Source organism: Vombatus ursinus, unplaced genomic scaffold (genome assembly GCF_900497805.2).
Source record: "Vombatus ursinus unplaced genomic scaffold, bare-nosed wombat genome assembly UNPS02014798.1, whole genome shotgun sequence".
Lineage (NCBI taxonomy): Eukaryota > Metazoa > Chordata > Mammalia > Diprotodontia > Vombatidae > Vombatus > Vombatus ursinus.
The window spans coordinates 18,198,737-18,213,230 of NW_020954576.1; the positions used below are offsets into that span (position 1 = coordinate 18,198,737).

Consider the following 14,494-nt stretch of genomic DNA (forward strand, 5'->3'; position numbering starts at 1 on the left):
TCCTAATCCAACTAAATCTCAAAAATTGTTTCAATATTTGGAGAAAGAAGCCTAACTTGTACAGGGTGGGGAATGGGGATCACATGTCTTTTGATCTATTACTAATACTCTTTAGTGGAAGATTATCTTCCAGTCTTGGAATGGATCAGTGAGCATTTAAAAAAAATAAAACATGTATTGAGCATCCACTGGATCTCCACTTCTCCTGGTCTGGGCTTTGACAGTAGTTCCAATGACAGTTGTCAATAGGGCTTATTTTCTAATGTGTTTACATAAAAACACAGGCAGCTAGGCAGTGCAGTGGATAAAATGTTGGGCCTGGAATCAGGAAGACCTGAGTTCAAATCTGGCCTCAGTCACTTACTGTGTGACTATGGGCAAGTCACTTAACCCTGTTTGCCTCAGTTTCCTCATCTGTAAAATGAGCAGGAGAAGGAAATGGCAAATCACTCCAGTATCTTTGCCAAGAAAACTCCAAATGGGGTCACAAAGAGTCAGGCACAACTGCAAAATGACTGAACAACAATACATGAAAACACAGAATCAAAGCATAGAGATATAAGGGACTTCAGAGGTCATTTCATATAAGCCCTTCATTTTATGTGAGAGGACTGGGGTTCAGAGAGGTTAGGTGATTTTATCCAAGGTCACATACATAGCATCAGAGCCTGAATTTGAACTCTTCATGCCCTAATTCCAATGCCAGCACATGTTCCACTATGTTGCCTCCTTCTCTAAGCCTGTATTACAAATCTTAAAAGGCAATACTTTTAGTCATGTTTGCAAGTTTTGTCATGGATTAAAGCAAGAAGATATAAAGGGATGAAAATAGTTTGGAAACAGTCAAATCAAAAAGTCATAGTAGTAGAAATATAATAATTAAGACCAGCAGGTCTTTAAAGGGATTTTAAAGCTGTTTTGACATATTCTTTGCTGCCAAAGTAGCTTAGATTTTTCTGGTCTACACTATTCAAACAAAGAAAAGAATGAACAACAAACAGGTGAGAAGAGACGGGGAAGAGAGTCCATCTGGATCACTCAATATTTTCTTCTTAACCATAATTGTTCATCAAACTAATCTGTTAAAATGTTTTTTTGGTGGGGATTAAAGGAGGTGGAGGGGGTGCCACTGGTCTATGATTTTATCAGCGTACAGAGCTTGGTGGGGAACTTCTACCAACATAAACGAGCCCCTTCCCTGCAAATTATAACCTTGTTGCTAGGGTGATTGCAGCTAGTATAGGGCAGAGGTATGACTGAAACACAGGTCTTCCTGATATCATGGTCATTACAAGACATTACCTCTCATTAAAACTAAACTGCATTTTTGGAAGAAAAAAACAACAATGCCTTCATCGTTAGCACAGTTCTTGGCACATACATGCTAGGCACTAAGTAAATGCTTGTTGATTGGCTTTCCTAGCTGTTAAGAAACATCATTTATTTGGTGGGTGACCATGGGCAAGTGACCTAATCAGCCACTCATCACAAGGTAGTGAGTTGCCAATCACTAGCAGTGCTTACTCAGATACTAGATGATCACTTATAAGCATACTGCAAAAGGTATTCACATATTAGGTAGGAAGCTAGAGTAAATGACATCTAGAGTAGAGCCCCATTCAACTCTGAGAGTTTATGATGATATTATACTAAAGTTGTTAGGGGCTAAATCACCAAGGAAGTTATGGACTCTCCTTCCCCAAAGTTCTTTTCACTGGATATCACCTCATGCTTAGAATAATCTTCTTCCTCATTTCTACTTTCTGGATTCCTTCAAGTCCCAGGTAAAACTCCACCTTCTCCAAGAAGCCTTCTCTAATCCCCCTTAATGCTATCACCTTCCCTCTTTGATTATCTCCAATTTATTCTGTATAAAGTTTATATGTAGATATTTGTTTGAATGTTGGTTCTTCATTAGACTATGAATTCCTTGGGAGAAGAGAATCTCTTTTGCCTTTCTTTATTCCCAGCACTTAGTACAGCACCAAACACATAGTAGATACTTAATAAATTATTAACTGACTTTAAAATATAAAATAAATTCTGAGTTTGAAGAAAAGGAGTCATTAAGATGTGTCTCTCTCTCTCTATGTTAGAACCACAGAAGGAAGAAACCTAAGAGATCATCTAATCTAGCCCTTAGTTGAATCTAGAATCCTCTGTACAAATCTCTAGTAAGTGATCATTCAGTCTCTGTTTAGATGTCTTCAGTAATAGGGACATCACTACCACCTGAGGTAACTATAATCATGAAATTTTCTCTGTTATCCAGCCAAATTATTATTATTATCATCATTATTATTATTACTATATTACCCCTACTCACTGGACCCAGTTCTATGTACTACCACTCCCCTTCCACCAGTGACAGAGTAAAATAAATCTCTAATCCCTCTTCCATATGACTGAATTTTGGAAGGTAGCTCTCAGGTCACCCTGAAATTTTCCCTTTCCTAGGATAAACATTCCAAATCCTTTCAATCATTCATTTTCCTTATAACATGATTTTAAGTTCCTTCATTATCTTGTTTATAATCCTCTGTCACTGTCCTTCTACAACATCTTGCCCAGAGTTAAACAAAATACTCAGATGTCCTCTGACCAGGGGAAAACACTGCAGAGACTATGACTTCCCTCTCTCCAGACACTATACCTTAACATGCTACCCTTCTTTTAATGGACTTTCAAATGGAGAGTGACAACCAGGAAGGTGAAGGGCTTATACAACTCAGTGTTGTATAAGGATCAGCTGTAGGAACCGGGAATGCTTACTTTGTGAAAGGAAAGATTCAGAATGGACAGGATAGCAAACATGAAGGATTTGAAGGGCTGATATGTGGAAAAGTAAGAAGTACACTAGTTTTGATGCAATCCTATTTAATTTTTTTTTTATCGCTTGAGTGGTTCCTTATTATACATCTGATCTTGCTCTCCCTCAATTTCTAGAGTATTCATTTGGCACTTAGTCTATGATATATCAGGTTATTATTTATCCATGAATAAGTCCTGTCATATCTTTCCCACTACCAACTCCCTAGGCAGGCTTTCATTACCTCTCACCCATGCCATTACCAGAATTCTGACTTATCTACTCATTTTTAGCTCTCCCTACTTCAATTCATCTTAAGCGCTGCTGCCAGAGTAACCTTGCCAAAGTAGAGCTCTGCTCCTAATAATAACTCACATTTACACAGCACTTTGCAAAATTATTTTCTCACAATAACAACATAAGGAAGGAAGTATGCATATTATAATCTCCATTTTATAGCTGAGGTCCTAAAGCTCAGAGAGGCCATATGATTTGCCTAGGAGCCATTTTGGCTAGTGTCAGAGCTAGGACTCAAACCCAGATCTTCCTACAGTGTAGTGCTCTTTCCTTCAGATCATACTGTATCTCCTGTCACTTATTTGCTCAGAAACCATCAATGATATTTCCTTACTTGCTATAAAACATCCAAAATCCTTAGCCTGGGATGCAAGGTTTTCAGTGGTTTGGCCCCAAACTCTCTTTCCAGCCTTATCCTATTATTATTCTCCTCATTCTTCATGGACTTCCAATTGGTTCTGGAAAACTATATTTTCTTATCCCGAGAGTTTTTGTTCACCCTATTTATTCTGTCCAGAATGAAGCATTTGTCTCCTACTCTGCCTACCCAATTCCTCTGAATCCTTCAAGGTCCAGAGCAAATGCTATCTCCTCCAGTAAGTCTTCCCCTTCCTTATAGGCTTAAGAGATCTCTTCTTCCATTGAATTTCAACGATCATGGTCTATGTTGTATTACCGAAATCTGTGTTCATGTTTCATCTTCTCTAACTACAATCTCTATGATTGCAAGGACAGTCTCGTTCATCTCTGTAGCCCTCATAGTATGTAACACAGCCCCTTGAATGTAGTAGACCCTCCGAAATATTTTCTTCTTGGTCTTTTCAACTTGATTGAGGACAAAGGTCTTTCTAATTCTTTGTACTTTGTGTATTAACTATCACAGTTTTCTGGCACAAGGTAGATGCTCCTTAAATACTTAGTGTTCATTATGATATTTTCCAAGATTTTTATACTAATTCAGGTCCTTCATCTTAAACTTCTATATCCCCTTTTATAATTCAGTTAGAGCTTTCCAAACTTTTCACATAAATTTGTCTGGTTTCAGTTAATCTACTTATAGGATCATAGACTTAGTTCTTGAAGAGACCTTAGAGGTCATCTAATCCAACTTCTTTGTGTTAGAGAATAGGAAACTAAGGCCCAAAGATGGGAAATAATTTGCCCATGGTCACACACAGGGAGTAATTAGAAGAGCCAGGATTAAAATGTAGACTACAGGATCATAGATTTTGGGTTGTGGAAAAAAAAAAACTAAGAAGCTAAGTCTCTACATTTTATAGATGAGGCATGGAGAGGTTGAGTGACTTGCCCAGGGTTACACAGCTAATGTCTCTAATGTAGTATTAAATTTTCAGCATTCAAATCCATTTCGCTTTTCATTATACTGTGCTGTTTCCCAAGATCAAGATTTCTCTTAGGCCTCACCCTATTTTTAACTTTTCTTTTCTCTTTCCTCCAATTACCTATCTTCACTCCTGATGTGTTCCACACTCCACTAGAATATCTCTCCCCTCCCCCCATGCTGACTATATTTGCATTTCTTTTGTTTCTGCTACACTTATAACTACATAATCACAATACATTTTTTGTATACAATAGAGAGCGTCCCACAACTCTCAGTGCAGTTTTAAGTTTAAAACTGCACTGAGACTTTTGGGAGAACTTATATCATTATTATCTCTAACAACAAGCATCTAAGGAGCACCTACCATATTTCAGGGAACTGTGGAAGGTACTATATGAAATACAAAGAATTAGAAGATGTGCCCTTTCCCAACGCAGATAAATAGACCAATCATCAAATAGTTATTGAACTTTAATTGCTTAAAACTATACTAACAAGAAGAAGACTATTTCAATTGTCCAGGCATGAGGTACTGAGGGCTTAGAATAGGATTGTTATTTCCACTTAAGGTTTCTCCCTAAACCAGTCCAACCACCACTTAACTATTAAATTTGTCTTCCTAAAGAATAAGTATTACCATGTCATCCCTTATTCAATGAACTCCAATGGTTCCCTATTACTCCCAGAATCAAATATAAAATCCTCTGTTTGGCTTTTAAAGCCTTTCATAACCTGGCCCCTTTCTACCTTTCCAGTCTTACATCTCATTCCCATCCACTTACTTTGCTGTCAAGTGACACCAGCCTCCTTGCTGTTCCCCAGACAAGGTACTCCATCTCCAGACTCCAGGAATTTTCATTTGTTCTCCATGCCTATAACCCTCTCTCTCCTCATATCCAATTTCTGACTTCCCTGGCTTCCTTCAAGTTCCAAATAAAATTCCACCTTCTGCAAAAAGCTTTTCTTAGTCCTCCTTAATCTCAATGCCTTCCCTCCAAGACTACTTCCAATTTATTCTATATAGATGTATACAGATCTATAGGATGTATCTTCATGTAGGAGATAAACCCTATATGTATCCTATAGTATATATACATGTTATATAGCCTATAGAAAGATAGCCTATAAATCTCTATCTAAATCTATCTTGTTTATACATCGTTGTTTACATGCTATGTCCTTCATTAGACTGTGAGCTCCTTGAGATCAGAGCAGGTATCATTATTTGTTGCCTTTTTCTGTTTGTCTACATAGCAGATGCTTAATAAAATCTTATTGACTTGACATAAAGAGAGAATGTGTAGGAGGAGGGGATGGTCAACAATGTCAAATGCATCAGAATGGGCTGAGAAGGATGAAGCCTGAGAAAACACCATCTGATTAGGCAATTAATCGATCATTGCTAATTCAGTGACCTTTGCTTATGCCTTGAATGTCTACCCTACTTCTCTCTGCCTACCTAAACAGTTCAAGGCCCAGTTCAAAACCTTCCTTTCCTGTAAATATTTTTCTGACCACCTCAGCTTCCTAAAGCATTGTCCTTTTCATAATAACAAATCATAAGTATGGTGCACTTTACAAAGTTTTCTCCCAGCAAAAACAAACAAACAAAACAAAACAAACCCAAAACCCTATGAGATAGATAGCTCAAGTATTATAATCACTATTTTACTCATAAGAAAACTTACTTAAGATCAGAGATGTGAAGGAAATTTCCTTTAATCCCATGGATGAATCTCATATGCAAATGCAAGGAAAGTTAGCTAATGCTAACTTTAAAGTAACTAGGTGATTCAGTGTTTAGAACATTGGGCCTGGAGTCAGGAAGACTTGAGTTCAAATCCAATCTCAGACACCTACTGGCTGTGTGACTCTGGGCGAGTCACTTAACCTCTCTTTGCCTCAGTTTCCTACCTCCCAGAGTTGATGCAAAGGTCAAATAAGACAATATTTGTAAAGCACTTAGCACAGTGTCTGGCACATAGTAGGTGCTACATAGATGCTAGCTATCATCATCATATGATTATTACACCATGGTAAACCTTCCAGAGTGCAGATACTTTTTTGTGGTTTTATGTCTTAAACACTCCATCAACTATTCCATATCTGGGATCCTTTCCCTCCTCAATTCTACCTTTTAGAATCCCTGGTCTCCTTCCAGATTAAATTCAAGTACCACCTGCTATAAGAGGTCTTTCCCACTCTCCTCAGTTGGTAGTCCCTTCCCCACTACCTTCTGTCTACTATACTCTGCTTGTATCTTGTATCACTTATTAGGTATATGTTGTATCTCCTATTAAATGTTAGCTCCTTGAGAAGAGGGTCTGTTTTTAATTTTTCTTTGTATCCCCAGTGCTTAACAAGGTGCTTGACATGCAGTAGTGGTTTAATTAGTGCTTACTGATTGATTGATTGATTGATTCTTGGAAGTACAGAGTGAGCTGAAACTTGATAACATGAACAGAATAAGGCCCATAATGAAAGTTTGCCATATTATCACCAAGTCTTGCTCATGGGTTCCATTCATGATTTCAGAAATTGTGTTATTTTGTACTGTTGCTTGGGGAAAAATATACTTTCTTGGTAAGTATTGGGTCTGTTAACAATGGAAATCTGGCTAGCATTTCAAAGCACTTCAACACTTTTGATTGCATCCTTTTAGACACTGAACGTTAAGTTTCTGCTGACAAGAACATTATACATTTCAAAATAATGTGAAAATGTCCAGAGAAATCATCTTCCAATCTGATTATCTCCTTGTGTTTTGGTGGCCTATTTAGCATGCCTGGAATGTGGAACACCCCACAAATCTGCCCGCTGAAATGCCTTCCTTTAAGGTTCAGTTCAGGTGCCAACTCATTCCCTGAAACCACCTCACCACTCATTCCAGTTCAGTTGTTACTCCTTTTTAAGATCTCTCCTGTTAAATTTCTCCTAATGCAAATAAGCAACTCATATAGTTATTGTATACATGCTTTATCTTCTCTACTAGGTTATAAGTTGTCAAGGATGGGGACTGTTTGTTTTTCCTATTTGTATCCCCAACATCTAATATATACTTCCTTGCATTTTTTTCTTGGCCTAGATCTATGATTTCATCAAGGAAGGGGACTCCAAGATAAAGAAATGCTCCATATCCATTGCCATTGGCAATTACTCTACAACTTAAGGTCTTAGAAAATTATCTAGGGCATTTAGAGGTTAAGTGATCTGTCTAGGATCACACAGCTGGTATTAGAAATGAGACTTGAAATGTTTGTTGAATCAAAAGCTAATATCATAGTTAAAATAAAAGCAAGGAAAGTGTGATTAGGGCTCAAATCTAGCAGAAGCACAGGAAATCATAATGAAACTATGTTTTTTTAAGGAAAACTAGCACCCTTGCTAGAAATGGGAGTATCATGTACCAATGTCAGAGTGTTAAGTCCAAGAATCTAATATCTCTAATTAAATAGCTAAAACACAAACGTATGTTCTAGTCCAATCAATGAACCCAGCCCAAATTAGGAGAAAAAATCATCAAAGACCATTTAAAACTAACTCAAATGCCAATACACTTTGAAAGAGTACATTAGTGACGCAAATGTGATAAGCGCAATACACAGCAAAAAAACAAAGAAACTCATTAGACAATACTATGGGACTCGGCTTTATATTTTGGCCTTTGGGAGTTAAAAAGGCACAGAAACAATTATTTCTTACTTATTCTGGGAGTTTATTTGTGTATAATAACAATGTTTTTCAAAGGTCCAAAATGTTTACTTGGCATTCTTTTTATAGGATGTAACATAAACACATAGCAAGAATTTTATAATAAATTTTGAAAAACATTAAACTTTACTTACTCCAGTTATCTGTCCCTTTTCCTCCTCTCTAATCAGTTCTTTGGGGGTAGAAATGAGATTATACAATGTCAACACTTATTGCTGATCTCATCACCTTGGTCCAATGTAATCTATTTCAGCTATGCCTTTGCACCCCTTTGAAATAAGTAATTTCAAGAGGCAACTGTGATTGTGTCATTTATTTACTAATCACTGGTAATATAAACCCTATTTTTGTTGGTGCCAATTTGCATTTAGAAGAAGAGACTTTTTTGTAAAAAGAAAGGGTGAAAGGAAATTAATAAACAAAGATACTATGGCTCATTACAAGTGAGTTCTGGGTATTCTGATGACTTTCATTAATGTTTGTACCCTCATTTGTCATTTGATTCAAAAATAGGTTAAACAGGGTTTCTTGTAGTCTAAATAGTTTTATAACTCATACTGGTAGCCCTGGGCTATAGGAAGTAAGTAGGATATGAGCTTACTTGTAGGACCTGAAAAATAATCAAATTTGGAAAGAATCTCAGAGGTCATTCTGACCAACCCATAGACCAGGAATCCCCTTCCAATATCTTCCAAAAGCAGTAATCCACAAACAAACTTGAAGAGCTAAATAATGGAGAACTCACAACTTCATGTGGAGTTCGGACTGGCCAACAGTAGAACAGGCACCAGGTCCAAGAACAGATAGCAGGAATCAGAGGATTCCAGGAGTCAACAACGGATTATATAGATGGCCAACAGGTTAAGAACAGATATAAGGAATTAGATACAAAACTGAACATTGAGAAATTCAGGTAGTCAGTATGGAGTCGAACCTAGGCAATCATCTGAACAACAAGGAAGGGATATTAGAGGAAGAAGTTTTGATTCATTAACCACCTCACTTGTATAGAGAATGGGCAAAAAGCTAAGGCAACCCATTCTGATATAGGGACTCCTCACATCTCAAGTCTCATCCCAAACTAGCTATTACCTGTGTGAGCTTGGGCAAGTCATTTAATGTCTTTAGACCTCAGTTTCCTCATCAGTAAAATGAGAGAGTTGGGCTACATGGAGAGCTAGGTGGCACAAGGGATAGAATCCTGAGGCTGGAGTCTAGAAGACAAGTTCAAAATCAGCTTCAGATACTTACTAGCTGTGTGACCTTGGGCAAGTCACCTAACTTCTATTTGCCTCAGTTTTCTCAACTGTAAAATGGGAATATTAACCAACTTCCCAGGCTTGTTGTGAGGATCAACTGAGATAATATTTGTAAAGGGCTTAGCATAGTGCTTGGCACATAGTAGGTGCTTAAATTCTTATTCCTTTGCCCCCACTTCTCTTCTTCAGCTATTATTCTATATACTTCCTGTCCTATAGAACTTCTCTCAGAGTATGGGCAAACCTGTCCTTCCAGGGAGAAAAAGTGGGTACACCTGGTTGGGATTAGAAAAAAAAGAGAGGGCAGGAAACTCTCGTAAATAAATTATTTGACAACAGTCAACTATGCAAATATATCAAAGGAGGTAAACTGCACCCCCTTTCCCAAACAGAATTGGGGATATCTATCAAGATGGGATGAAAATATTCCCCTGAAGCCAGACCACATTACAGAGTTTCTAGTGTAAAACACTACTTCTTCCTGCCCTTCTGGGTTGGAGGAAAAAGGGCTTTCAGGTTAATGTTTAACTGCCCTCTGGAATAGTTGACCTCTACTATGCCTCAAGGATGAGATAATATGGTTGATCTTTCCAGCATCTCTGTTCATGGCTTTTTGCTAGATCTTCACACTACATTCCTAGCTTGTGCCGAAAAGGGATCCAGATACTAGCTAATAGAGAAAAGAGGGCTATCCTTATTTTCCAAGCACATTTCTTACTAAGGAAATTTGGGCTTCAGGACAAAAGAGAGCATTAGGTGCTTGGCTCCTGAAAATGTTTTCTTGGTGACTAATTCAGTAACAGTTGAAAAGTGGATCGCTATCTCCCTGATATTGGCATGGAAACAATCCTACAAGATTCATAGCAAAAACACCTCTCTTCACAGGTTCATAGATTTTAAGCCCAAAGTGTCCTTAAAAGTCACCTAGTCTAATCCCTTCATTTTAAGTATAAGAAAACTGAGGCCCAGAATGAAGTGACTTACCCTAGGACATACAGATATGTAGAGATAGAGATTGGATTTGAAATCATGCCATACTGTCATATTTCACCTTTGCACATGGACTTGTCATTCAGGGCTGAAAATACTTCTCATTGAAAATACTAAATTACTTTTTTTCATTTCTCTTAGTATTTAGATGACCACTAAAAGCATCCAGGAAAAGAGCTACATAGGAAACTTTTTAGGCACATGCTCTCTTTCATTATAAACATAAATTAACTTTCCCCGACATGATTAAAAATTATGATCATCTCTCTGATGCGGAAGAGACAGGAGAGAAGAAGAGAGGGGAAAGGAAGGCCTTGGGCATAGAAGTTTATTTTAGAAATGTGATCTTTGTATATTGTTTGACAAAATCCAATCATATCAACCTCTGAATTTGTTCTTTGAAAGGATGCTGCTAAGGAAATCCATTTCACTTGTTCTGTGACCATGATTTTATTATAATACAGACATAATACATTATTACATTTCATGTATCAGCAGTATGAGTTGTCAACTGTTAGATTCATTTTGGAAGAGTGTCCTTTAGACTTCATACGTATAACTTAAAGTCAGTGATAAATTGACTCCATCATGACTTATATGAAATATAGTACACAGAGCGCAACTACAAATCAAGTTTTTAAATAGGCATATTTCATTTTTCCTAGCAACTTGAAGGTATGATTCTAGAAGCAGATAAAAATGGTTGCCAGCAAAATTCCACAAGGAGCAACATGCCACCAAATCAGATGCAATTTGAAGTAAGGTCTCCTTTCAGAAAAGTAAGCAGACACATAAGGTAATATCAGAACAGAAACACACAACTTCATAAAAGAGGAAGAGAGCAGAAAACAAGCCCCCACAATCATTGTGTTTTTTTTTAAATAGTGGTATTACTAATTTCTTAATATAAGAATAATGTCTTTGTTTAATGGACATAGGTAGAGGCAAGAAGAGAGAAGCAAGATTTTAAATGATGAAGTCATCCATTCCTTTATTTGGCCTCTCCAGAGTGGCGCAATCACCCCAGCCTTACAATTCCAGAAAGCCTATGCTTGCTTTACCCCATTATCATCCAATTCAATTAATACTTTTTAAAGAGTATCTTGAAGTGAATAAGTATTTAACAATAAAATCAGTCAGGGTCTATAGCTTACCAAGAAGTACACACAAAAAGTTTCCCATCTTTTATCTTTATTGATTTGCAGCAGTATAAAGGAAATGGACCAGCTAAAAGCAGACCTGCCAAAGTACTTGCATTAATAGTGAAACTATATACAATGAAGCATTTTTTTCTACTTCAGGTACTTTAGGATTGTGAACACTTCTTCCTAGTACCAAATGCAGAATATCACATAAATCCAAATTGCATGACAATATTATTTGTTCCTCAGTTTTAGGAAAGAAGAAAGATATACTCTTTATCTTGGATAAATGTTTCCTACCCATCTTTTGTTAGATGCCACTGCGTTTTAAACCTCCAGATATCTGAAGCTCTGTTTAATTACCTCAATTGCTAAAAGAACCCGAAATTGACGAGCAGTGTTGTCTTAGCAAATGATTATTCAAGCTCAAGGCAAAACCTGCTACCAAATTCAAAGCCTGAAATGACAAGCTTTCTGAGACTTAAACATTAGTTCTACTAAGAAAAGGCACAGACCTTCCTTTTTGATTTGTAATAGAGAAATGCCCTGCTAACAGACTTTCTCCTGTGAAACCCTGTTGTAACTGTAAAGCATTAGAGAGACATGAGGAGGAGAGAGAGAATTCAGTACCCTATGCAAAGGCTGGAAACGTATGATTTCGAGGAGTTCTTATCCTTTCATCACAACTGGAGATATAGCCTGAATACAAGACCGTAATATGCTATGATCACAAGCACAAGGTGGATTATGCAGCTCAGAGAGATACTCTATTCACTGTAACTAGTTGTACTGCACTCTTGACTTATTTTTTCCCAGGCTCATCTTTGACGTTTGACTTATGGAGGTTCTAGCAAATACAATTTATGTAGTTTGAGGAAATATAATTTTGAGGAAGAGTGGGGATGGGAGATAGGGGGCTTTTTCCTTCCTGACAAAGATAGCCTCAGACGTCTACTTAAAAGAAGAAAAATCTTCTTCACGCATTGTAAACTTAACTTCAAAGCACCCACCCCTGTTATCCAGTCCTCAGTGTAAGTCGTACTAGCAGGTTTGTGTGTTTCCCACTGATCTGTTCTGTCTTCTGCCTTCCTTCGGTTCACGCACATTCCTCTGGTTTGGCTCAACTCTGGAGCGTACCTATGAGCTTCATCACAATGGACACTGCAGGAAAACTCTATCGGAGTATGCACTTCATCTTCACTAGGTAACTTAACTGCTCCAAGTTTATGGAAGCTTATGTGTGTGAGAGAAAAATGAAAATTCCCCTAATAGGCATCATAAACGCACTTTAAAAATACATCGAATGCAAATTGCATTCATCAGATCCACCCACGGTAGCGGATCCTCCGCAAATCTCACCTTCCCCCACTCCCCAACACACATCCCGCACCCTCAAGAAAACACTACATGAGCCTGAGTTGTGATACAAGGGGTTGTGCTCTGAAGGGAATCCTTACCGTCCACTCCCCACAGGCTGATCATTTACCAAAAGAAAGTGCAAAGCAGGAAACTAGCACGTTGAATGCGGAATAAGAAACCAGTTTTTAGGGTCAGCCAGAGAGCAAGACAGCAAATAGGGAGACCCAAGGAGGTGTCTCTGGACTAGCAACCACTTCTTTCTCCCATCGTAACCCTTCAACCCAAGCAACTAACCACCCTCCCACCTCAGACTCCAGAGCAACTCCCTGGCATCCTCGGGGCACTTGAAGGACAGGGGCAAGGAGCGGGGCCAGGAGTCCCACTGAAGGAGGTGGGGGAGACCCTTACGTGCTCCAATTTGTCTTTCCTCCGGAGCCAGACACTGGCACTGTAGTCTTGCTGTTTGACGCTGCTGTAGAAGTTCGCACCTACTCGAGTGAGGCTCGGGGAGGGCTCCTTGGGGCGGCTTTTGAGCCTCATCTGCTCGAAGCCCTCGTGGGGGGAGGACGAGAACCACTCGTGTTGCCGGATCTCCATCCTGACATGACAAGGCTACGGCCCCTGTCCTGGGGAGGGAGTGCTTAGGGTGGGGGTTAGGAGGGAGGAGGAGAGAGAGAGAAGAGGAGATTGAGAAGGGGGCAGGGAGAGGAGGAAGCCGAGGCAGAAGTGCTAGCTGATGGGGAGTGGTGGGGCTGAATGGCAAGAGCAAAGGAAGAGGAGAGAGGAGGCAGTGGGAAGCTAGCTGAGCTCCCTGGAGAAGGTGGTGATGGAGGAGGGGAGGAGGAGGAGGAGGAGGAGGCTGATGTCAGGGTTTGAGGAGGTGGGAACGGAGTGGGGGACAGAAGGGGGAGGGGGAGAGGGTGTCCAAGCTCCTGGAAGGCAGCCGCGCCAGGTGCAGGTGGCTGGCAGTCTCTGTCGCCCGGCCAGCTGCAGTCCAGGACAGACACCTCACAACCAGGCTCCTTGCGGCACCGGCTGGGACTGGGGGGCAGGGGACTAGGGAGAAGGAAGAGAGAGAAGGAGGAGAAGGCGGCCGGTAGCGGTGGCAGGGCGGCGGAGGAGGGGGGGGTTGAGGGGAGTGGGAGTGGGAGGGGCCGGTGCTCTCCAGCCAGCCCGCAGGTTGGTGCAGTGAGCAGCTGAAGCTGCTGCTGCTGCTGCTGCTGCTGCTGAGGTTAGGAGAGGAACACGGAGTCCAGCTGCCTGAAGCCGCCCAGCTTCCTACTCCTCCTCCACCCCAGGATGAGGCAGCGGTGGTCCCCTGACCGTCTGTTCTCTGAAGGGATTTCACCTTGTCCTTCTGGTTTTAACTTTAAGGGACACATTTCAGAAAGGGAATCCTTTCTTCATCCCTCCTTCTTTTCCTCCCTCCTCTTCCTCTTCGGGCAGTTCAGGAGATGGATAGGGTAGGAAAGACATTAAGGCAATCACTTCACTCCTTTCCATACACACATCCATCCATCCATACATCCATCCATTTATCCATCCATCTACCTTCCGTCCTTCCCAGTCCCCTAACTTTCTC

At 39.7% G+C, this 14,494-nt stretch overlaps 1 protein-coding gene across 1 annotated transcript in view; it reads right to left on the reverse strand.

Moving 5' to 3' along the window:
• LOC114050093 (inactive phospholipase D5) overlaps nt 1-13,790 on the reverse strand; it is a 394,466-nt gene extending 380,676 nt beyond the window's left edge. The window contains exon 1 of the mRNA XM_027871645.1: nt 13,321-13,790. Coding sequence (XP_027727446.1) covers nt 13,321-13,509 — 189 coding nt within the window. The 5' untranslated portion in view covers nt 13,510-13,790. The remainder of the gene's footprint in view (nt 1-13,320) is intronic.
• Between the last annotated feature and the right edge of the window lie 704 nt (nt 13,791-14,494).